This window comes from Rhinatrema bivittatum, chromosome 5 (genome assembly GCF_901001135.1).
Source record: "Rhinatrema bivittatum chromosome 5, aRhiBiv1.1, whole genome shotgun sequence".
NCBI lineage: Eukaryota > Metazoa > Chordata > Amphibia > Gymnophiona > Rhinatrematidae > Rhinatrema > Rhinatrema bivittatum.
This window is the reverse complement of record NC_042619.1, coordinates 114,459,525-114,484,450: the sequence shown is the minus strand read 5'-3', so window position 1 is coordinate 114,484,450 and position 24,926 is coordinate 114,459,525. Positions and strand designations below refer to the sequence as shown.

Below are 24,926 nucleotides of genomic sequence, written 5' to 3'. Positions count from 1 at the left end.
CATGCTCTACCTTCCTCCCAAGTTTGGAACCGACCCTGGAATTATGCCCCCCTATAGACAGATGAATCAGATCACTGCTGCAGTGCTTTCAGCCTTGGTTGTAAAGGGATGAAAGTGACTAGCTACTAAGCTCAACAAATACCAGTTGAAAGTCATAAAGCAACCACAAAAATGCAACAGGAAGGTCTCCGTTTTTTTACAGCGATTTCACATCAGAGGAATATTAAGCAGTTACCTAAAGCTTTTTTCATCCCAAAGTCAAATTAAAGGCTTGAGCTGGAACAAAACGAGTCCTAACCACAAAAGTGTAGACAAAATATAAGCAGAGATCTATCTATATGTCATAACCTGTGAGTCTAGTCGCATAAGGGTAAAAAGTGACAAAATTAATCCCCTTTTAATTTTGTTATTGCAAAACAACAAAAGTAAAGAGATCCAGTCAAAAGATGTGACTCATCTCCTAGCCAATTTGAAAATATAACAATGATTTTAAAAAGTACTTAACATGATTATTTTTTACCTTCCCTTCCCAGGCACTATAATATAAAATTGAAGAAACACTCTCGCTCGCTCGAACAACCTCTGGAGGTGATCCACGAATACTACAAGATGTATCATGCTACTGAGATGTTAAACTTCTGACAAAGTAGCATATAATATTATCAGGCAAAATAAAATTGCATTTAACTACTGATACCCTCATATTGTAAAGAAAGAACACTTATCTCGCAAAATTTCAGAGAAATCTGAGCCATGATTCCGTTATTTTCCTAAATTTCCCCATAACTAGAATGGGGGTAATTTTGTAACATCGTACATAAGTTCAACCAGTTTTCAAAGCGGACTTATACACATAAGTTTGCTTTGAAAAATATCCTGCAAAATTATGCACCTACAATTCCACCTGCTATCCGGTGCTCTACATTTATGCGCATAGGGCCGTTGCTCACGCTAAAAAACTCACATAAGTGCGCAAGCAATGCAGATTTTAAAAGCCGCTAATTGTGTGAATATGCACGTGTGCTAGCTAAAAAAAAAAGAGAGCAGAAAAGGGGCGGGGCATGGGCACTCCAGGGCAGGACCAGCAATTCAGTGCGTAACTCGGTATTTTAAAACCAGAGGCTGCAGCACGTCGCAGCTTGTTAGCCGCATAACTTTACTGCTGCTCCCGATGAGGTACAAATATGAAAAAACTGCGTTTTAGGACTAACAGGACAAGCTGAGGGGTCTGGGTCAACTAGGGGGAGTGTAGGCTGAAAGACCAGAGGGATCTGGAATACCTCAAGATAGCCTGGGAAAACTGGTAGACTAACTAGTAAACCTGGGAATGTCTTTCACGTGAGGGCGTTTTAAAATCCACTTACTTGTGGGCGTTAATGACAACTATTTCTTAAGGAAGATATGCAAAGTAGGTTTGCTCGTGTAACCGCTTAAAATCAGGAGAAGGCTTATGCATGATGGTAGGTAAATTTTAAATCGTTTGCGCACAGGTGCATGCACAATTTAAAATTCAGGCGGAAGTCCACTCGGGAACCCGTACACTTGTTTTAAAATTAGCTCGATACTTTTTAAAATCAAAACGTATGTGCGTAAGTCTTAATCCCCCGGGATGCCTTTCCCCTATGCACATAAAAAGACAAATATAGAGTGTTCAGGCGCATAATTTTATGCATGTACCAGTCCTGCAGTCTTCTAGAAGCCATTTTTTGCAGGTAAAGCATTATTTTACCCGCAAAAGTCCCTTTGTCGATTTCCCTCAATGAGAGCAATTTTAATGCACTGCAGGCATCTTTGAAAATTCAGGCAGCAGGAACAACACAAGCACTTTTCCACCCATGTAATTTGCACCTGCAGTGCCCCTGGGCTAATTCCGCTCCTTTTTCACACTGTGAAATCACACTCATTCTTTTTCCAATGGGCCTTTTTAGGAAAGTGAATCTACATTTAGCCATATAAAAAATGCTGAATATTGCTCCAAATATGGAGAACATGCATAAATCAAACTTATCTGTACGTACTTTTCTGCTTGAAGCTTTGTTGTTTTCACTATCAAATCCTGGGTCTGTTCCTTTGCCGCCTAAAAAATGAAAAAGCATTCATTATAATCCCAAGAACTTCTCTTTAGTGTGAAATATATCTACCAAAGAATAATACTGAGATATAACTTGGAGGTTGGGCTAACATGCTGGAATACACATATATACACTATATATATACATATATATATATATATATATATATATATATATATATAGTGGGCAGCCCACTACCATCGGGCACTTAAAGAAAACTACATCTTGTGAGAAAAAGACACAAAAAAATAGTAAAAATGAACTGAGATGTTAAAAGAGAAAATCAGCGATGTGAAGACCCGCCCGCCCCCAACGTCATGACGACCAGCCAGCGGCGACCCGATTAACGGCGCGATTACACCAGGCGTCGCGCAACGAAGGGGTTTTCCCCTTTGTGCTCCCCTTCGTGCTAACCTTTGTGCTCCTTCTAATATAATTATATTTATGTTTATGTTAATAATTTAACTTTTATTAATGTTATTTAGCTTTTTGCTTTGTTTAAAATTATTTCATTATTGACGTTTAAATGTATTAGACTAAGGAATTTTACTTCCTGCTTATTCTGTTTCATTGTAAACCGGTTTGATATGCATTTTATGCAGGAAAATCGGTATAAAAAAACTAAAAATAAATAAATAAATAAATACACTCTGTGCAGTACAATGCTAGAGAGCTTTGATTGCCAACTCTGGATCCTGCACCTCAGACTGCACGGGGCCAGAGGTTGATGGTATCGCACTCACAGCCCCCCCCCCCCCCCGCTATGTTTATCTCCTGCGGCCGGCCAAAGAGCTGCACTGGCATTAATGTTGACAAAGTGGCACCCAGCTCACAGCAACACCGGAGCAAGAGAAAAGAATGGGAGGGAGAACGCAAAGTAGCCAGAAGCCACACATGACATCTCTCGGACGAGAGACCCAGGTGGCAAAAGAGAGACATCTTGCATGAAGGCGAAAGGAAAACTTTAAAAAAGGGAGCCATCAAGGACCACAGTCACTCAGAAAACGAAAAAGCCAAGCATTAAAAGGTTCTGAATTTCATTCAGGGCACAAGCACTCTTCTGCTCCAATTGTGGCAGCCACAGAGGGAAAGGAATAATGATGACCTGACTCTCCCGACCAATGTGACTGGAATATGTGAGGAACGGGTATGAATATCACTAAGGAAACCTTTACTGGCTTCATATTTTCAAACCTAGACTATTATCGACCATGGCAGGTAACAAATCATACTCAATACAATTATTCTTTAGTTCAGCTACAAACCCCTGGAAAGAAAAACACATTAAGCAATAATACACCAAGAAAATAAGCAAACCCTTTTCTGCCAATAGTTTGTTATTTCAGAAATCCCCCTTACATTTAATTAAATGTGTTTAATATATGAAAAATACAGCCAACAGAAAGTGTATTAATAGAATGTGGTCAAAAGGTTTGATTATTTATTCCTTTATATTTCATTCCTTCCTCTTTTTTTTTTTCTCCAATATGATTTATATGTTACAGTGTCTTGATAGGAACCGTTTCATTTCCTCCTCATATTTTTGAGTGCCTCCTTCTCCAAAGCCATCCTTCCGCTATTCACGCATTAGCATGATCCCCGCAGGCCAGCACAGGACTGCACAGGTCAGCATGAACTCAAAATGGGGGCAGTGACAGTGACAAAGGAAAAGTAGGTTTTAGAAATCTTAATCCCCTCTCAGGAAGGAAACAGAGATCAGAGGGAAAAGGGAGAACCTAATAAATGTTGCTAGTACGGCTGCTCTAAGTTCCTAAACCCATAGAAAAAACCCAGAAACCTGACAGTACATGAAGACTGTAAGGGCCAACTAATCTGTCCATTTTCCTTTCCTGTGGCATTATCAGAGACTTTATTTGATCCATAGTTTTCTAACTTCTTCATAACTAAGGATTCTCTCAGCTTATCCCATGCCTTCTTCAATTGTTACTGTTCCTGATGCTACCACTTCCACTGGGAGGCTATACCATTCAAGAAGAAGATAAGAACATGCCATACTGGGTCAGACCAAGGGTCCATCAAGCCCAGCATCCTGTTTCCAACAGTGGTCAATCCAGACCATAAGAACCTGGCAAGTACCCAAAAACTAAGTCTATTCCATGTTACTGTTGCTAGTAATAGCAGTGGCTATTTTCTAAGTCAACTTAAATAATAGCAGGTAATGGACTTCTCCTCCAAGAACTTATCCAATCCTTTTTTAAACACAGCTATACTAACTGCACTAACCACATCCTCTGGCAACAAATTCTAGAGTTTAATTGTGCGTTGAGTAAAAAAGAACTTTCTCCGATTAGTTTTAAATGTGCCACATGCTAACTTCATGGAGTGCCCCCTAGTCTTTCTATTATCTGAAAGAATAAATAACCGATTCATATCTACCCGTTCTAGACCTCTCATGATTTTAAACACCTCTATCATATCCCCCCCCTCAGCCGTCTCTTCTCCAAGCTGAAAAGTCCTAACCTCTTTAGTCTTTCCTCATAGGGGAGTTGTTCCATTCCCCTTATCATTTTGGTCGCCCTTCTCTGTACCTTCTCCATCGCAACTATACCTTTTTTGAGATGTGGCGACCAAAATTGTACACAGTATTCAAGGTGCGGTCTCACCATGGAGCGATACTGAGGCATTATGACATTTTCTGTTTTATTCACCATTCCCTTTCTAATAATTCCCAACATTCTGTTTGCTTTTTTGACTGCCGCAGCACACTGAACCTACGATTTCAATGTGTTATCCACTATGACGCCTAGATCTCTTTCTTGGGTGGTAGCACCTAATATGGAACCTAACATTGTGTAACTATAGCATGGGTTATTTTTCCCTATATGCATCACCTTGCACTTATCCACAAATTTCACCTGCCATTATGATGCCCAATTTTCCAGTCTCACAAGGTCTTCCTGCAATTTTTCACAATCTGCTTGTGATTTAACTACTCTGAACAATTTATTATCATCTGCAAATTTGATTACCTCACTTGTCATATTTCTTTCCAGATCATTTATAAATATATTGAAAAGTAAGGGTCCCAATACAGATCCCTGAGGCACTCCACTGCCCTCTCCCTTCCACTGAGAAAATTGTCCATTTAATCCCACTCTGTTTCCTGTCTTTTAGCCAATTTGTAATCCACGAAAGGACATCGCCACCTATCCCATGAGTTTTTTTCCTAGAAGCCTCTCATGAGGAACTTTGTCAAACTTCTTCTGAAAATCCAAGTACACTACATCTACCGGTTCACCTTTATCCACGTTTATTAACTCCTTCAAAAAAGTGAAGCAGATTTGTGAGGCAAGACTTGCCTTGGGTAAAGCCATGCTGACTTTGTTCCATTAAACCATGTCTTTCTATATGTTCTGTGATTTTAATGTTTAGAACACTTTCCACTATTTTTCCTGGCACTGAAGTCAGGCTAACCGGTCTGTAGTTTCCCGGATCGCCCCTGGAGACCTTTTTAAATATTGGGGTTACATTAGCTATCGTCCAGTCTTCATGTACAATGGATGATTTTAATAATAGGTTACAAATTTTTACTAATAGGTCTGAAATTTCAATTTTTAGTTCCTTCAGAACTCGAGGGGTGTATACCATCCAGTCCAGGTGATTTACTACTCTTCAGTTTGTTAATCAGGCCTACCACTGTGATTTGGTTCAGTCCATCTGAATCATTACCATGAAAACCTTCTCCAATACGGGTACCTCCCCAACATCTTCTTCAGTAAACACCGAAGCAAAGAAATCATTTAATCTTTCTGCGATGGCCTTATCTTCTCTAAGTGCCCCTTTAACCCCTCAATCATCTAACGGTCCAACAGACTCCCTCACAGGCTTTCTACTTCGGATATATTTTAAAAAGTTTTTACTGTGAGTTTTTACCTCTACAGCCTACTTCTTTTCAAATTCTCTCTTAGCCTGTCTTATCAATGTCTTACGTTTAACTTGCCAACACTTATGCATTATCCTATTTTCTTCTGTTGGACCCTTCTTCCAATTTTTGAATGAAGATCTTTTGGCTAAAATAGCTTCTTTCACCTCCCCTTTTAACCATGCCGGTAATCGTTTTGCCTTCTTTCCACTTTTTTAATGTGTGGAATACATCTGGACTGTGCTTCTAGGATGGTAATTTTTAACAATGACCACGCCTCTTGCACACTTTTTTACCTTTGTAGCTGCTCCTTTCAGTTTTTTTCTAACAATTTTTCTCATTTTATCAAAGTTTCCCTTTTGAAAGTTTGGCACGAGAGCCGTGGATTTGCTTACTGTCCCCCTTCCAGTCATTAATTCAAATTTGATCATATTATGATCACTATTGTCAAGCGGCCCCCACCACCGTTACCTCTCACCAAATCCTGTGCTCCACTGAGAATTAGATCTAAAATTGCTCCCTCTCTTGATGGTTCCTGAACCAATTGCTCCATAAAAATGTCATTTATTCCATCCAGGAACTTTATGTCTCTAGAATGTACCGATGATACATTTATCCAGTCAATATTTGGGTAACTGAAGTCTCCCATTATTACCGCACTACCAATTTGGTTAGCTTCCCTAATTTCTCCTAGCATTTCACTGTCACTCTCACCATCTTGACCAGGTGGATGGTAGTATACTCCTATTACAATAGTCTTCCCCGACACACAAGGGATTTCTCCCCTTAAAGATTCAATTGTGCATTTAGTCTCATGCAGGATGTTTATCCTGTTGGACTCTTATGCCATCTCTGACATAAAGCGCTACACCGCCTCCCGGGTGCTCCTCCCTGTCATTGCGCTATAATTTGTACCCCAGTATAGCACTGTCCCATTAGTTGTCCTCCTTCCACCATGTCTCTGAGATGCCAATTAAGTCTATGTCATCATTCACTGCTATACTTTATAATTCTCCCATCTTACTTCTTAGACTTCTGGCATTAGCATACAAACATTGCAAAAGTTTGTTTTTTGTTTGTATTTTCATTCTGCTTTTTAATTGACAGGGATAAGTTAGAATTTTTTAGCTCAGGTGAGTTTTTAGTTACAGGCACTTGGACTACTTTTCTTATTATTGGAACTTCACTGTCGGGATGCCCTAATTCTAATGCATCATTAGTATCCTTTGAAGATACCTCTCTCCAAACTATGCTCTGCTGAGTGACTGTCGGCTTTCCCCTTTGTTCTAGTTTAAAAGCTGCTCTATCTCCTTTTTAAAAGTTAGCCCAGCAGCCTGCTTCCACCCTGGTTAAGGTGGAGCCCCCCTTTCCCCAAAAGGTTTCCCAGTTCCTAACAAAACTGAATCCCTCTTCCTTGCACCATCGTCTCATCCATGCATTGAGACTCGGAGCTCTGCCTGCCTCTGGGGACCTGCGCATGGAACAGGGAACATTTCAGAGAATGCTACCCTGAAGGTTCTGGATTTCAGCTTTCTACCTAAGAGCCTAAATTTGGCTTCCAGAACCTCCCTCCCACATTTTCCTTTGTCATTGGTGCCCACATGTACCACGACAGCCGGCTCCTCCCCAGCATTGTCTAAAATCCCATCTAGGTGACGCGTGAGGTCCGCCCCCTCTCCTCATACCATGACCTCTTGTTCTGAAACCTCCTTTCAACTGAAATATGGCTGCCTCTTGTACATTATACAATTTAAGTATTTGAATATTTCCATCACATCCCCCTCTTCTCTCCTCTAGTGCATACATAATTAGTTAAAACACATAGGGAAGCAGATAAAGTTCCAAAAATATATAACCATCAACTCAAAAAAACTTGTTAAAAGTATTGATCATTTTCCTATTATAGTCTGCTATGAATATATTAGAAAAAATTTATTTCAGGAACTAGTATCATTCGTTTACAACAATGGCCATCACTCTGGCTACATCGATTTTAATCATTTACCAGTCCCTCCACATCCACCTTTTCATCTAGATTTTATAGTTCAAAGCAGCAGATAACAAATCCTTTTTTTGTTTTAGTTTAATATGCAAATAAAAAAAGCATTTAAAAACAATTATCAAATGTGGAGGATATCAAGCACAAGAAGGAAGATAAGTAAAACAAGTCTTTAAATGCTTTTTTTTTATTTGTGAAACGTACATGTCGGGGACTGACGTGTGCTACATTATTTATATAAATTTGCCTTTGATGGATATTCCAATAAAACAATTCTGTATTGTTTCGGCAAGTAACCTTGCTGCCTTTAATGAAGTTTGACTTAAATTTGAAATTTCATCATTAAGCTGAGTTGCTGCACCTTCTATTCACTACCTATTATATGTGAGGTAGCCTTTTTAGCACTTGTTATTCTGCATACACATTTAATACTTTAACTCTCACCTCATAAGGATGCTCACTCAGCACCATTTTGATAGCCCTTCTCTGGATGGACTCTGCTTTGTCTGTATCCCTGTAGACATGCGGATTTCGGAACTGGACAGTACTCCAGATGGGGTGTCACTGATTTCTGCAGTCACAGGCATTATCACCTCCTTTTTTGCCTTCTGATGAGATTTCTCACTATACATCCTAGCACTCTTCTGGTTCCCACCACTGCCTTGGTTCACTGTTTGCAACCTTGAGACCAGAACCATGACCACCCAATGATTCCCCCTCACTTCTTTGATACACATCAGTATCTCAGCCCCCATCATCCAACGTATGAATCTGAACTTGTTCTGCACTGCATTTTAGTTGTAAAAACTCTTTAAAATGCCTCAAGTTTTGTTAGATCACTCCTCTGTAAATGGGCAAACCTTTCTTACTAACCGCTCTGTAAATATTATTTTTATATTGAACAGATCTAGTCCCATTCCTGAGACACACTACCAATAAATCCTTTTTCCTTAGTGTGAACACCCATTTACCATCACCCTCTGTTACCTATCATTCAACCACTTTCTACCCAATTTACATCTTAGGACAGGGTTTCCCTACCCTCTAGAGAGACTCCAAACCAATTGGGATAATCAAAAAAACCACAAGTGTCAATTTTACAGCACTACATAAATTACTTTTTAAAAATGTTATTCAATGCTTCTTATATAAAAGAAGTACCTCTTGATCCAAAATGTCATACACACAATGAAACCAAAAGTATCAAAACTAATGTTGGTAGCAAACTTGTATCATCAACAGTGTGAACAGCCCATGGCATCCATGTTTGAAAACATTTGAAACTGCGATACTATTTGACCGTTCCCTGAAGCAGACAATTGTGTATTGTCAAAACACTGAAGTGTCGGTTGTTATGGTTGAACGTCCCTTGCCTGCATGAGCGTACGATTGGCTTGAACTCCGATGGTGATTTAAAGATCTTGCAGCTGAGCCTCATTCAATTAATCTCATGCCAACAGATGTGTCACGTATAATATGCAATGGGGTTTTGAACTTTTAGACACCAATCATGGCCTAGTAAAAGAGCTTGCTGTGGATAATAATTGAATAGTGAAAGAGAAGATTTTTTCTCAATATTGGTTTTATTTGCATATAAAAAATGTAAAAAAGACTTTTTTTTTTTAAATAAGCACCATGATGGGGAGGAGGTAAAGAGGGAAGGGGGGAAGGGGGTTCTGGGAGAGGGATAAGGAGTGACAAAGATGATAACTTTGCAAGTTCTGATATGTTGTTATGGTTATTGATGTTTGGGTGGATCTTTGGACACTGTGGCACTGACCACACCCACGGGGGGCAGTCCCGTGAGGGATCACAGTGTCAGGCTAGACCAGGGGTCAGGAACCTTTTTGGCTGAGAGAGCCATAAACGCCACATATTTTAAAATGTAATTCCATGAGAGCCATACAATATGTTTAAAACTAAATACAAGTAAATGTGTGCATTTTATGTAAGATCACACTTTTAAAGTACAATAAGTCTCTGAAAATATTACACCAGGCCTTAAGACACCAATACATCTCCTATTAGGAAAACGGACCAAGTCAGGCTGCTATAGAGTCCTACACAGAAACTACACGCCAGCAGAAAACCTCACCTGAATCACGTGCTGTCCCTCACCTAACATAGAATAAAGAGACCAAAACGCATAACAAGAAGCATGCAGACAAAAACTGAATTGGAAACTGCAACAAGCCAGAGTCTCTGTATGCAGTGTAACAAAGGAAAAAAGAAACATCACACATCCTTATAAAACAAATCAAGAAATATAAAATCATCAGCAGTAAAACTGTACTAACAAAAAGAACATATTTCGAAACAGCTGATGAGTGGAATATCCAATAATTAAAAACTCATATAAAACATTTCCAGATACCAACAAAATATTTCAAAATAGCAGACACAAAGATCCAGTAATGAAAAATAATAAGGATACAAAAATTTTTTTGCTCTGCATACCTGGGAACGTTTGATATCCAGGTGTCCTGAGATTGTTCTGAATTAGCAGGAGGTGGGGTGGTTTGCTTGGAACTTTCTCCTCTCTCAGTCACATACCAGCGCTCTCTCTCACACTGGCTCTCAATGACACACCTATACACACATGCTCTCAGTCACTCACATATACAAATGTTTTTTCTCTCTCACTTATATAGGCTCTTAATTACACATTTACACACATGCTGTCTATCTTTTCACGCTTACACACACACAGGCTTTCAATCACATAAATACATGCTGTCTTTTTCTCTCACACACAGACTCTCATTCACATGCTTACAAACATGTCCTCTCTTTCTCTCATTTACACACAGGCTCTCAATCACATACTCACATGCTCCCTCACCTAAATCAGCTCTCAATCACCCACATACACACATGGTCTCTCTCTCTCATTTAAACACAGGCTCTCAATCACATATTCACATGCTCCCTCACCTAAATCAGCTCTCAATCACACAGACACACATGGTCTCTCTCTCTCATTTAAACACAGGCTCTCAATCACATACTCACATGCTCCATCACCTAAACCAGCTGTCAATCAGACACAGACACACATGATCTCTCTCTTACTTATACACACAGGCTCTTAATCATACATACACATGATCTCTCTCACACACAAAGGATCTCAATCATACACACATACTCTTTCAAACAAACAGGTTTTCAATTACAAACTTACACATACAGGTTCCCAATGGTAAACTTACATTCATGCTCTCTCTCTCACAGGCAGGATCTCAATCACAGACATACTCTCTTTCACATATACAGGCTCTCAATCATTCACATACATGCAATCTCTCACTCACACACACAGGATCTCAAACACACATGCTTGCTCGCTCATTCATTCACTCTCTCTCTCCCCCTTCCCCCCCGGGAACTCGCGGCAGCAGCAGCCACCTCCCAACGCTAACCTCCTTCATTTTCAGCCCTCGCGGAGGCGAAGGCGGAGTCCCATCGGCCGCGGTTAAAGATTTTCATTTTCCTCCGAGCCGCGCTGCAGTCTTCTTCCTGTCGGACACTAGCGTGCCTGCGCGGGTCTTCCCGTGCAGGCACCCGATGCTCTCCACTTCCTCTTCCGGGCCGCGGGAAGAAGAGAGCACCGGCGTGCTCTCTTCTTCCCGCGGCCCGGAAGAGGAAGTGGAGAGCATCGGGTGCCTGCGCGGGAAGACCCGCGCAGGCACCCGATGACTCCAGCGCTGGCACCCCGGCTGACACCCGATGACTCCCGCGCAGGCACCCGGATGACTCCAGTCGGCGTGCTCTCTTCTCCTCCCCCCCGCGGCCCGGAAGAGGAAGTGGTGAGCATCGGGTGCCTGCGCGGAAGAAGAGACCACGCTAGTGTGGTCTCTTCTTCCCGCGCAGGCACCCGATGCTCTCCACTTCCTCTTCCGGGCCGGGGGGGGGGGGGAGAAGAGAGCACGCCGGTGCCGCTGACTCCAGCTGTCCTGCCGCGTTCCGCCCGGGCTGACAGCATTTTAAGCCCGGGCGGCGGAGGACCGGGGAGCAGCTGGGTCAGCGGGGAACCGCGAAGTATGGCGACACTTGTCTGCGAGCCAGATGCAGCCCTCAAAAGAGCCATATCTGGCTCGCGAGCCATGGGTTCCCGACCCCTGGGCTAGACTCTGGACACAAAAACACAGATTTGAATCTTTTATTAAACAGTTTTGGAAACCACCAGAGGTGGCAGTAGTGAGTAGTGAATGTTGAGCTCGGCTGGGCAGGTCTCCCACAGAACGCTGGAACAGCGAATCCTCTGCTGGCTGTGCTGTAGTGGAAAGAGACAGAGTTATGAGTACACAATGAGAAGCATTCAGAGTCCCAGGTAGAATTAGGAGAAGCTCCGAGACAGGGCGAGCAGGCCCTCGAGGAGCGAGTACCTGAGCCCTTAGAGCAGAGATACTCAGTTGTATTGTACTCACGTAGTAGTAACAGAGATTGCACTAGACGAGAGGTCTGGCACCGGAACAGCGGGCAGGCCCTCGAGGAGCGAGTACCTGGTTCCAGTGAAGCAGTACTGTGGTAGTTGTACTCACAGATGGAAACTGTTAGTGAAGTCTTCCAAGTAGAAAGGTTTGAAGATGCAGGCAGCGACTCAGGGAACATGGGCCCTCGAGGAGCAAGTACCGGTTTCCTGATAGCACCTGAAAGAAGTAGAAGTGGCCCCCCGAGGAGCGGGTACCCCATTAGCAACCCCGAAGGGTGTAAGAGTTCCAGCTAGCGCTGGAGTGGCAGCGCAGCTTCGGTACGGAGAGCGAATCCCATCCGTAAGGTTTCCGTTGCTAACTCGATGAGCTAGTAAATACTGTAGGCTTAAATATCCGGGCAGCATGACATCATATCAGGGGGACGCCCCTGAGGTTCGCGCCAACTTGGAAATAAAGATGATGGCGGCGTGCACATGCACGCCCTAAGGTACCTTGGAGGAGCATGGCGGGAGGCAGCACCAAAGCCGGTCCGAGGACACCGGAGAGGACGGTAAACAGACGCCGCAGCAGCCAGTAGTCCGTGGTGAGCGGGAGGAGCCGCAAGTAGTGAGAGGTAGGCGGGGCGAAGCCGTCAAAGACTGACGGTCGCAACATATGTTAATCTGTGTGGATGCAAAGAGACCATGTATCCATTGCAGGAGTTGTAAGTATTTTAATTGCAAAACAATAAAAGTGGTTAAACAAAAAAAAATAAATAAATAAGCACCATAAGTTACTGAAGTAGTGTTAAACAGCCTGGTACATGATTGAACCACTGGTGTTGCTGCCTTTAATACATGAACTGTCCACACCATTTATGATACTAGTTCACTACTAACCTTATTTATTTATTTTTTATTTAAAAAAAAATTTCTATACCGTCATTAAGTTATATACCATCACAACAGTTTACATGCAGGCACATAAATTAAAGTAGGTGAATATGTATGGTAGTACATTCTAACAACTGCCAATAAGGTTCGGTTACATCTTGTCGTAATAAATCTTATTTGTTAAGTGAGGTAAGTCTTGACCATATATACATGTAAGTTACTTATTTACAGGTATAATTCTCATGTTCTGTGTAATTCTATTGTTAGCCATGAGATAAACTAATAAACTACTACAACGCACATGTTAAGAACAGTGCAGTGTGCTTGTGATCTTCTGCCTGTTCCTACATGCTTTCTATTCTCCATTCTCTTTGTAAAAAGCTTGTTTAAAAAGCCAGGTTTTTTAAACTTTTTTTTTTTTTTTTTTAAAGGTTTTAAGGTCTCTTTGTAATCTGATCTCTAGTGGCATTCTGTTCCACATTGTGGGACCTGCTAAGAATAATGCCCTTTCTCTAACTTGAGTTAGTCTAGCTGTCCTGACTGAAGGAATGGTTAGGAGTGCTTTGTTGGCTGATCTCAGGTTTCTGTGTGGGATTTGTACCTGTAGTGCTGTGTTCAGCCAGTCTGCCTTTTCGTCGTGTATTAATTTATGTATTGTACATAGGGTTTTGTATTGTATTCTATGTTCTATGGGTAACCAGTGTAATTCTGCTAGAGTTTCAGTGATATGGTCCCTCCTTTTACCAGTAAGTATTCTTGCTGCTGTGTTTTGTAGTATTTGAAGTGGTCTTAACGTTGTATGCGGGAGTCCTAATAACAGCGTGTTACAGTAGTCAGTGCTAGAGAATATTAGTGCCTGGAGCACTGTTCAAAGTTTTGCAGGTGTTAGTAAGGGTTTTAGTTTCCTGAGAATCATGAGTTTTGTGTAGCCTTCTTTTGCTTTTAATGATATGTGCTGTTTTAGACTGAGTTCTATGTCCATTATTATTCCGAGGTTCAGTACCTTTTCAGCTAGTTCTATTTTCTGGTTGTTTTTGAGTATTATTGGAGTTTGAATGACCTCGATATTTTTCCATTCTAAGTGTAGAAATTCCGTTTTTTCGATGTTAATAACTAGTTCCATTTGGTTTAACAGCTGTTTGATATTATCTAGGTACATGTTAGCTAGGTTTAACATTTCTCAATTGTGTCATCAATTGGTAGAAATAGTTGAATGTCATCTGCATATACGTAATGTATGATTCCCAGTCCTGCTAGTAGATGGCATAAAGGCAGCATGTTAAAGAGAGTTGCAGACAAGGCTGATCCTTGCGGTACTCCTGTTTCAAGATTGAATTTGTCTGATATTACGTCTTTGATCTGAACTTGAAAGAATCTATTGTTTAGATATGAACTGAACCAGTTTATTGTTTTGCTGTTAGTCCTATTTCTTCTAGTCTGTTTAATAGTATTTTATGATTTACTGTGTTGAAGGCTGATGATAAGTCTAGCATTATTAGAATGTAATGTTTACCGCTATCAAAACCTCTTAGAATATTGTCTGTTAGTGAGAGCAGCAATGTCTCTGTGCTGTAGTGTTTGTGAAAGCCATACTGCGAAGGATACAGTATATTATTATTGTCTAAGTGTTCAGCTTGTTGTTTCTGTACAGTTTTTTCTATTAATTTAGCTATTAAGGGAAGATTTGAGACCAGGCGGTAGTTGCTCAGGATAAGGGGGTCACTATTTTTTTTTCTTTATGATTGGTTTTATAATTGACTCTTTCAATATATCTGGCATTGTCCCTTCTTCTAGGGATAGGTTTACGATCTTAGCTAATATTGGGGAGACAATGTTGACTGCTTTTTTTTATGTCGAAGGTTGGTAGTGAGTCAATTACATGAGGATCTGGGTTTAAGTTTTGATCCTTTTGATTTAATGCTTCTTTACAAATATCTTAAACAAGATGTTTACAAAATTTTTGAAGAAGCATTAAATAACATTTTTAAAAAGCAACTTATAGAATGTTGTAAAATTGACACTATTGTTTTTTTGATTGGACTGAAGTGTTGCACACTGAGGGGTAGATTTTCAAAGGGTTGCACGCGTAAGATATGTGCGAAATCCCCGAAAACCTACCCCTGCCTCCCTCTGCGCACGCCAAGCCTATCTTGCATAGGCTTGGTGGCACGCACAAGCCCCGGGACCCGCGTAAGTCCTGGGGCTTGAAAAAATGGGCATTCTGGGGGTAGGGCCATGGGCGGGACACCGGCCCGGGGGCGGGACCGAGGCTTCCGGAACAGCCACTGGGCTGGGGAATGGAAAGCCGGTGCGTGCAAGTTACGCCTGCCCAGAGGCAGGCGTAACTTCTTCAATAAAGGTCGGGGGGGTTTAGTTAGGGCTGGGGGGGGGCAGGTTAGGGGAAGGAAGGGGAAGGTGCGGGGGGAGCGGAAGGAAAGTTTCCTCCGAGGCCGCTCCGATTTCGCATGTTATAAAATCTGGCCCTGAGTGAGCTGAATTGTTGGTAGGGTTTTCAGGATATCCATAATGAATATGCATGAGATAGGTATGCATACATTGGAGACCCATGGTATGCAAATCTCACTCATGCATATTCATTGTGGCAATCCTGAAAACCCGACTGGCTAGATGTGCTTCCAGGAGAGGGCTGGGAAACACTGCCTTAGGTCACAGGAGTTAGGTTGCTGAGTTTATTTAGGAACCTACTGCATGGAATAGTGTCAAAAGTCTTACAGAAATCTAAGTATACTACATCCAGTGCTTAGATCTATTTAAAGTTTTTGTCACTCGAAATTTGATCAGATTTGTTTGATGGAATGAGTTCAAGATATTCCACTATTTTTTCCCTTTGGTAGTGACACTAATAATTTACCCACCAGAGAAGTCAGACTAACTGTGTTAGGTGGCGTGGGTGTGAGCCCTCGTTGCTGTGGCATAGTTGATGCAGCCTCATAGGTGAACGTATGAGGCCTAGGCTGACAGCTAGCAAACGTGCCCTGAAGCAGGACAGGCTTGAGCTTCACCTATACCAGCCACCTCCCCTGAGTCCTTGGGTTCTGGCAGCTGGCAGGGCTTAGGTGGTTCCCTAGGGCAGTCAGGTAAGCAAGAGTCTGAGGGCACGCCACGGTCAGCGCAGGCAGCACACTTGGGGAATCAAAGGCAGGTCAAGGTAAGTGCAGGCTGCAAACAGGTGGTCAGGTGCAAGCAAGAGGTCAGGTCAGGTCAGGTCCGGGCGGCAGGCAATCGGGGTCAGGACCAATTAAGAAGTCAGAATCCGTAAATTAGGCCAAAGTTGGGCAAAGACACTGGACAATATGGACAGGACAAGGCAAGGTAAGACTGGAATAGGCAAGGCATAGAAATAAGAAAATCATGAAGGCAAGGCACAGGAACAAAGATAATTGGGAACTCAGCAGCAGCATGTACTACTTAGCAGTAGAAGACACATTGCTAAGGTGATGAACTATGGCATCGGGAAAGCTTATAAAGCCTGGGGCTGTGATGCCATCCAAGGGCACCACATGGTTGTCTTGCCATGGGCCCCTTAAGAATCGGTGTGCACACACAGAGGAAGGGCTGAGAGGAGCATGAGCCTACTGAGGCCTAGGCACTATGTTGACCATGCAGCGCAGCTCTGGTGGTCAGAAGTGGCATCCCTGCAGAGGATGGCCAGGAGTGGTGTTGGGTGTAAGGCTGCTCATTGGGCCTTCCCGCAAGCTATACATCAAGACACTAATCCCCAGTCTTCTCCCTATTCCCACTTTTGAAATAATGGATAATGTCAGCCAATCTCTAACAACCTTTGAAACCACTCCTGTCTGCAAAGGACTGAATAGAACTGTCAGAACTTCTTTAAGTTCCCTTCACTCCCTAACTCTTATCCCTGGCCCCACTGCCAGTCCAGTTTCAGCTCTGCTGGCTCTATGCAAATCCACTATTCTTTAAACGGAGTTATATCTACCATGCTGTGTACTTTTGCTTTCTTTCTATAGTCCTTCATCAGTGAACACTTAGCAAAAGGACTTGGTCAGCATTTCTGCTTGCTGTTCTCCACACATTCCCTCTTTCACCATCCCACCCTGCACTTTCTCCTTTCAATAACCTCTGATTAGTTTTTTGGGGTTTGTTTTTTTTTTAAGTTGTTTACAACAAAACATCAGTACTAAGGTGCAATTAGTCATCTACTGAGCTGTGATACCATAATTTATAGACTCTACCGGGCTGTCTTGCAGCAGCATAGGAAGTCAACGCCCTCTCCGTTGCCAAGGCAGTTTTAAGGAATACACGCACTTGCAAGATCTGCAGTCACTTTTGTACTCGTGCATCTTCTAGCTAATGTTCAAAGGGAAACATGCGGACCCTGCACCTCCCATTTCTAGAGGTCATCTTTGAGCTTGAAAATATGAGTGCATCTTTGAAAATCAGACAGAAATCTTTTCCCTTCCCCTGACCCACCCCCCACTGCCATTATGGCCCTTTTTATCCCAGCTAAATCCAGCTAAACCTGGCCACTCTGAATGGTGCGATTTTCATCCCAGGGGGATGTAACCAGGTAGATCCCCTTTGGAAATTGTCCGCTACACGTGTAGATTCCTTCTGCCAGGCTCTTTCATATATATCATCAGGTCTGTGAGAGCCGTTTAGGTGATAATGGGACAAATCATTTTGAGTTCTGTCCAAACTGCTATTACAAGGTGTTTTATAATAGAAATTACAAAACAGAAGTCATCTAGCGTGTTTTTAAGTGTTTCAAACATCACAAAAATGTTTCTAAATTCCAAGAAAAATATAAGGTATCCTCTCTTGACTAAAAGAAATGAAGTATATAATGTCTGCCAAATACTGGACAAGCTGAAGAGATAAGCAATCCCACTGATTATTCTCGTATAGTGAAATCTGGGGGGTTTAATGCACGATTTATCATTCTAACCAAGATATAACAAGCTTGACAGTACCTCTTAGCCCAATATTAATGATTCCCTGCTTCATCCCCGACAGGATGGCCTGGGGTGCACACGAAACTGACTCATGGCTGGGAGGAAAGCAATCCTAATCAAGTGGAAAAATCAAGATTCTTCTCCCTTTTTTGGCTGGTTTGGAAAACCATGGGAGGCTATGGAAATGGATGTATTGACTTCTGAGCTTAACAAAAGATAAACACACTTGGTTGGGTTGGGACCTTTTGTTAAACACAAGAAATCTAAATCAGCACTCATAGGTGACTCCGTTGGCACAAAGAACTTAAATTTGCTGCTCATGCTATTTTTAGCCTTCATCATATTATCTGCTATTGGTCTGTGATGCTCTGGTTTCTCAAATAAGACAGACAGAATTTTCTCAGGCCTCTCCAGAGCAGAATTCCAAAATGATTCAAGTGTATCACAAATTTCACATAGTGCTTTAAACAGAAATCCCCGGACTTCCTTAATTGCACAAGAGGCTCAGAGACCACTGATACCGTTGCACTACTATAGTGCTTTAAACCGAGCCTTGTGTGTCCATGTAGCATAAATCAAACCTGAAGACATTTCTATAAAACAATGTTTTCACAGTTAAACTATGCCCAATTAACAGTAAATTTAGCCACTTTTATTTTTTCAATTCAAAGTATGTACTTTAAAAAGAAAAAGTGGAATTGCTTCAAGCTGCAGTGTTTTCTTTTCAATCTTTATTTTAAACATTTCTCTGATTATTATTATGAGTAAACAGGCAAAAACACTAGTACACATTCTGCTGCTCTGGGAAAAAAAACTGCACTCTTTCTGTAACTAAATGTTTCAATTTATATATTTGGGAAGTTGAAAAAGGATGACCAAAAATGTTCTATATATGCAAAAGACAAGAGCTGTTCAAGCGGGCAGCACAACAGATTATAATCAATATGCAGAGTACAAAATTCTCCATGCAGAAGCTGTCAGTGAACAAATATCTTCTCAAGTCATGGGGTTTGCAGTCTGCAGCAAAATGTTTTATAGTCGTAGCAATGCTGATTTGAATAGTGTCGTGAGGAGAATCCTCTAATATTTTTCTTTTTGAAAAAAAAAAATATCATTGGACATCTAACTAAAAATGGAAATTTGTTTCCCACAGTTTATGCAGCCTTCAATATTCTCTCAATATAGTATTTTATTTTACATTTCTTTGATCTTTTTGAGTTCAAAATGTATATATAGAATGCTCATAAACAGTGTGTGAACCCCATGTATGATAATAAGAATTACAAGTTTTTACCATGATACCCGTGATAACTGAAACCAGTCTTTTCTTATGCAATAAAAAGGGTATAAATTAAGCAATTCCATGCTTCTTGAGACATAATAATGCACAAGGTAGGAACTATAGCACTAATTCAGAATCAATCTGTGTGAAATATTAAGTGAAACCCTAGTTTCTTTAGCACAATTGCTTGGCTACTTAGAATCAGCTGCTTAAATAGAAGGGTAACAAGTAAAACAACTTGCAAAGTAAATCTGCATGACTGAGTTTGGGCATCTTGTCCTATACAGAGGTCCAAAAGATTTTAAGTTTGGTCTTCACCATAAAAGTTAATAGGAATTCATTATGCCACAACCAAAAGAAATTTCAGAGGGACCTAGAAAGAGATTACTTGATGCTCATCTGTCTGGACAGCATTACAAGATCATTTCTAAATATTTAGGACTCCATCCATCCACTGTCAGATAGGCAAGCCACAAATAGAAAAAGCTGAAGATTATAGTTACTACCCCAGGAGCAGTCAATCTGCTAAGATAATCTCAAAAGAAAACCGGAAAATCATCCACAAAGTCACAAAGAACTCCAAACATCTAAAGATCCTCAGGCCTCTCTCACTGCTGAATATCAGAGGGTTCATGTTCAACCATCAGGAAAAAAAACGTGAATGGGAATATTAACGACAGCAGAAAAAGACCAAATGGTCCGTCTAGTCTGCCCAGCAAGTTTCTTATGGTAGTAACTGCCACTCTGTGCAGGTTACCTCCATGTTTCTGTTAAAGGTAGTAACTGTTGTTCCATGCAGGTTACTCCCAAGTCTTATAATAAAGGTAGTTAATATTTACAATCAAAATCAAACAACTGTCAAATCCATACAAAACAAATCACTGCTAGCAACATTTTTATAGGGTGAGCAGCCTTCTTGATAATTCAGACAACGCTGCTTGAACATGCTTTGCTTTTGGACTTGGCCATAGAAGCAGTCCTGCGCTTTTGCCCTGAAGTCTACGTATCAGTACCCCAGACCATAAAAGTCATGTCTGATGTAAACTCTTAACCTTAGCAGTTGTTCCTTTCAGTTCCTTCCCAACCAGTTTTCTCATTTTATCATAGTCTCCCCTTTAAAGTTAAATGCTATTGCTGTAGATTTTACCCAATGTCCTCTCTCCAATCATTAAGTCAAACTTGATCATGTTTTGATCACTATTGACCCTATTATCATTACGTCTTGCATCAAATCATGTGTTTACCACACATGATTAGTTGCAAAATAGCTCCCCCTCCCATTAGTTCTTGTTCCAGCTGCTCCAAAAAGCAGCCATCCATTTCTATCTGGCATGTCCCGATGTGACACCTATTCAGCCAATACTGGGGCAACTGAAATCACTCATTACTACTATGTTGCCAATCTTATTAATTTCCCCAATCTCCACAAGAATTTCATCATCCATCTGCTCATTATAGGCAGATGGACAGCAATACACCTCCACTGCTAATCTATTTCCCCTCTCACACAGAATTTCTATCCATAAAGATTCAACCCAATACTGTTACGCCCGGTTGCAGACGGCTGCGACCTCTCGTGCTCACTTCTTTTTTCCCTGAACCATCAATCCTAGGAAGAATGGCGGCCTCCGCTAACCAACGCCAACCTCCCCGGCATCCCCGGGACAGCATGGGCGCTGCCGACCGCCATCCTGTTTCCAGAATCACCTATGGTGCGCGTGCGCACGCGCAAAGGCCTCCTTTGTACACGTCATGGCGGGAACCTCGGAGGCGTCCCCTCCCGATAACGTCAACTCGCTGCTGTACTTAAGCTGACCAGCCCTCTGCTACTAATAGTTAGCAAGGAGTTTCCTCGTTGCTGAATCCGCTCCACTCTTGGACTACCTGTTCCAGACTTGCTCTTGGTGTGTGGACACTCTGGGTACCCACTCTTCAGGGGCCCTTCCGCGTTCCTGGCTATCCGCTCCTCGGAGAGCCTTCCTGCCTTGGACTACGACCTGACCCGCTTCTTGGGTCACTCTCCTGGAACTACCACTGTGAGTACCTTTCTACAGACTTCAGCGATACCAGCTGAAGCTTCTCTGTGGTGTACCCCGTGCCTCAGGCCACTACCGTTCCTCTTCAGTAGAAGTTTTTCCAGTATACCCTGTGCTTCAGGGTATTGCCATACCAACACAAGACCCTCTTCTGGGATCCTATACCTCAGACTGTTCATCATCATCTTCAGCACAGTCATCCTTGGCGTACCCTGCTCTGCGGGCCACTACCAGATCTACACTCTGAGGTAATATCTACGCGGCTGAAGGGACTTCCTGGCGTACGCCGCTCTGCGGGCCACTACTGGATCTTCACATCTGTAGTATCACCCTGGGCATACCCATTGCTCAGAACTGTACTATTTACAGCCCCTGCTCCACGGGGTCTACTTTTCCTTCCTTCATAATAAAGTCTATCATACAGCTGTGTCCTACGTCACTGAAACCACGCCCATCGATGATGACGCCCAAAGGGCTCCTCCCTGTGGGCGGAGACATCTCTCATCTCGACCCAGGGTTCACACATCTATACAAAACCATAACAAATGGAAGCTGTTTTCAGTACAACACATCACCATACTGAGAGAAGCCTGCACATGGAGTTCCATAGTCCTTTAAAGAAAAAAACCTGAGGTGCCCCCCTCCTCATTTCTTAATTCATCTCTTCAATCTCATCCTTCAACCACATGATTGAACAACATTCTTTCAACCACAAAGCCTAAGAGCCAATATAAAAACATCTGAGGTAGAATTCCAGCTCAAGCATACACTGCACAGCCAGCAGCTGTCAAAAAAGCAACGCTGCAGATGCACTCTCAAAAAGGTGCAGCTCATAAGGCCTTTACAAATTTCTCAGTCCTACCTGACCCAAAGAACTGCCACATGAAAGAAGAACCAAATCCAAAATGCGCAGCAGAGAAGTGCATATCACCAGTGGGGCTGGCTATAATTTTATTTTTAATTCTAGATTTAACATCAGCCATCATTTAGTATAGTAACTTGTGCAAAATGTTGTCAGGAATTATCTATTTCACTAGAAATAAATACCTTCCCCATGAATGGTGTTCAAGGGAGGACAGATAGGAAGAAACCAACACTCTCTAAAAACAACATTGCTGCCTAGCTCAGGTTCACCGAAGTGCATCTGAATGATGCATGAGATTTCAGGAATAATGTTCTCTAGATAGATGAGTCATAAATTGAACTTTTTGGTCACAATAAATGTTTTGTTTGGCGAAAACCAAAACATTGCCTTCCAAAGTTAGAACCTCATACCAACTTGTCAAGCACAGTGATGGAGGTATCATGCTGTGAATTCTGTTTTACATCAGAAAATTCTAGAGGAGAATGTCAGGCCATCTGTCCATGAGCTGAAGCTAAGGCAAAAATGGGTCATGCAGCAAGATAATCCTAAACATTCAAATAAATCTGGCACAGAATGGCTGAAGAATTAAAGATTTTGTGTTTTGGATTGGCCAAGTCAAAGTTCGAACCTAAACTCCACTGACATGTTGTGCCAAGACCTGAAATGACCTGTTGATGCAAGGAAGCCCTCAAATGTCCCAGAGTTGAATCAATTCTGTATGAAAGAATGGGCCGAAATTCCTCAAAGGCAATGTGAGAAACTGATCAACAGTTACAGAAAATGTTAAATTGATGTTATTGCTGCTCAAGGAGGTACCACCAGTTACAGAATGAAAGGTACTTATTATTGAATCTTTTTGTCGAATAAATAAACAAAATGCATTCTTTTCTGTCAGATATTTATTCATTGAGGTTCTCTTTTACTCTTATCAGGGTTTAGATTAGGATTTAATCAGGTTTTAATTATAAATTGTGCTAAATTACAGATCATTCTAAGGGCTTCACAAACTTTTTCTCAGCATTGTAGATTCAATTCACACTACCTGCCTCCTTCACACTTTCTGAGCTAATGTGCTGAATATATTCAGTACTGTACATAATTTTAACAAAGTTCTTCTCATACTTTCTCTCTCATTCCTTCCCCTACAGTCATTTTGTGGTGCAAATAAACAAAAATAAATACACACTCGATTGTTGTGAAATGGTTTTCACATTTTGTTCCATGCAGGTTGCATCTGGTCCTTGATAACGGCAAGTCACAGCAGATTCCAACACAAGTGGGATACATTTAGGATAAAATAAAATAATCTATCGAGAGATTAAGTCTAACATTTAAATGAATTAAATTTTGCAAATAACAATGCTACATATAGCACAAAAGCAGTACTCTAGGAGTGGCTTGTGAAGTTTATATGTTATCTGTAGAACTTCAGATGTATTATACATAAGAGGTTGAATGAGTATTTGTAAAAAGTGAGTGGCACAGGTATATCACATTTCAGAGTTCCAAAGACATGACTTTTTGCAGCTATTTAGCCATTCCCCGCTATTTACTAACCTATGACAAATTTACTAACCATAGTCAGTGCACCTCGGAAGAAAGTGAAGAGGTAGGCTGTGTCCTGGCTGGCCCTAGCCCTTAAAAATTATTTGCTTTCACATTCTCTGAAACAGAGATTCAAGTAGGCAAGAGAGAATGCTTATCTTGACACCAAGCTCAAATGAAATTTAAAATATTAAACATTTGATGGTTTTCAGGGGTGATGACTCAGACGAACTGAACGAAATCACTGTGAACATGGAAGATGTAGTAGGCCAGATTGACAAACTAAAGAGTAGCAAATCACCTGGACCGGATGGTATGCATCCTAGGGTTCTGAAGGAACTCAAAAATGAAATTTCTGATCTATTAGTTAAAATTTGTAACCTATCATTAAAATCATCCATTGTACCTGAAGACTGGAGGGTGGCCAATGTAACCCCAATATTTAAAAAAGGCTCCAGGGGCGATCCGGGTAATTATAGACCAGTGAGCCTGACTTCAGTGCCGGGAAAAATAGTGGAAACTATTCTCAAGATCAAAATTGTAGAGCATATAGAAAGACATGATTTAATGGGACACAGTCAACATGGATTTACCCAAGGGAAGTCTTGCCTAACAAATCTGCTTCATTTTTTTGAAGGGGTTAATAAACATGTGGATAAAGGTGAACCGGTAGATGTAGTGTATTTGGATTTTCAGAAGGCGTTTGACCAAGTCCCTCATGAGAGGCTTCTACGAAAACTAAAAAGTCATGGGATAGGAGGCGATATCCTTTCGTGGATTACAAACTGGTTAAAAGACAGGAAACAGAGAGTAGGATTAAATGGTCAATATTCTCAGTGGAAAAGGGTAAACAGTGGAGTACCTCAGGGATCTGTATTGGGACCGGTGCTTTTCAATATATATATAAATGATCTGGAAAGGAATACGACGAGTGAGGTTATCAAATTTGCGGATGATACAAAATTATTCAGAGTAGTTAAATCACAGGCAGACTGTGAT

The 24,926-nt window shown here is 41.5% G+C and overlaps 1 protein-coding gene across 1 annotated transcript in view; it reads right to left on the bottom strand.

Annotated features, from left to right (window-relative positions):
• Window positions 1–24,926, bottom strand: part of COG6 (component of oligomeric golgi complex 6) — a 284,653-nt gene that overhangs the window by 230,320 nt on the left and 29,407 nt on the right. The window contains exon 4 of the mRNA XM_029602762.1: window positions 2,019–2,077. Within this exon, the coding sequence (XP_029458622.1) occupies window positions 2,019–2,077 (59 nt within the window). The remainder of the gene's footprint in view (window positions 1–2,018; window positions 2,078–24,926) is intronic.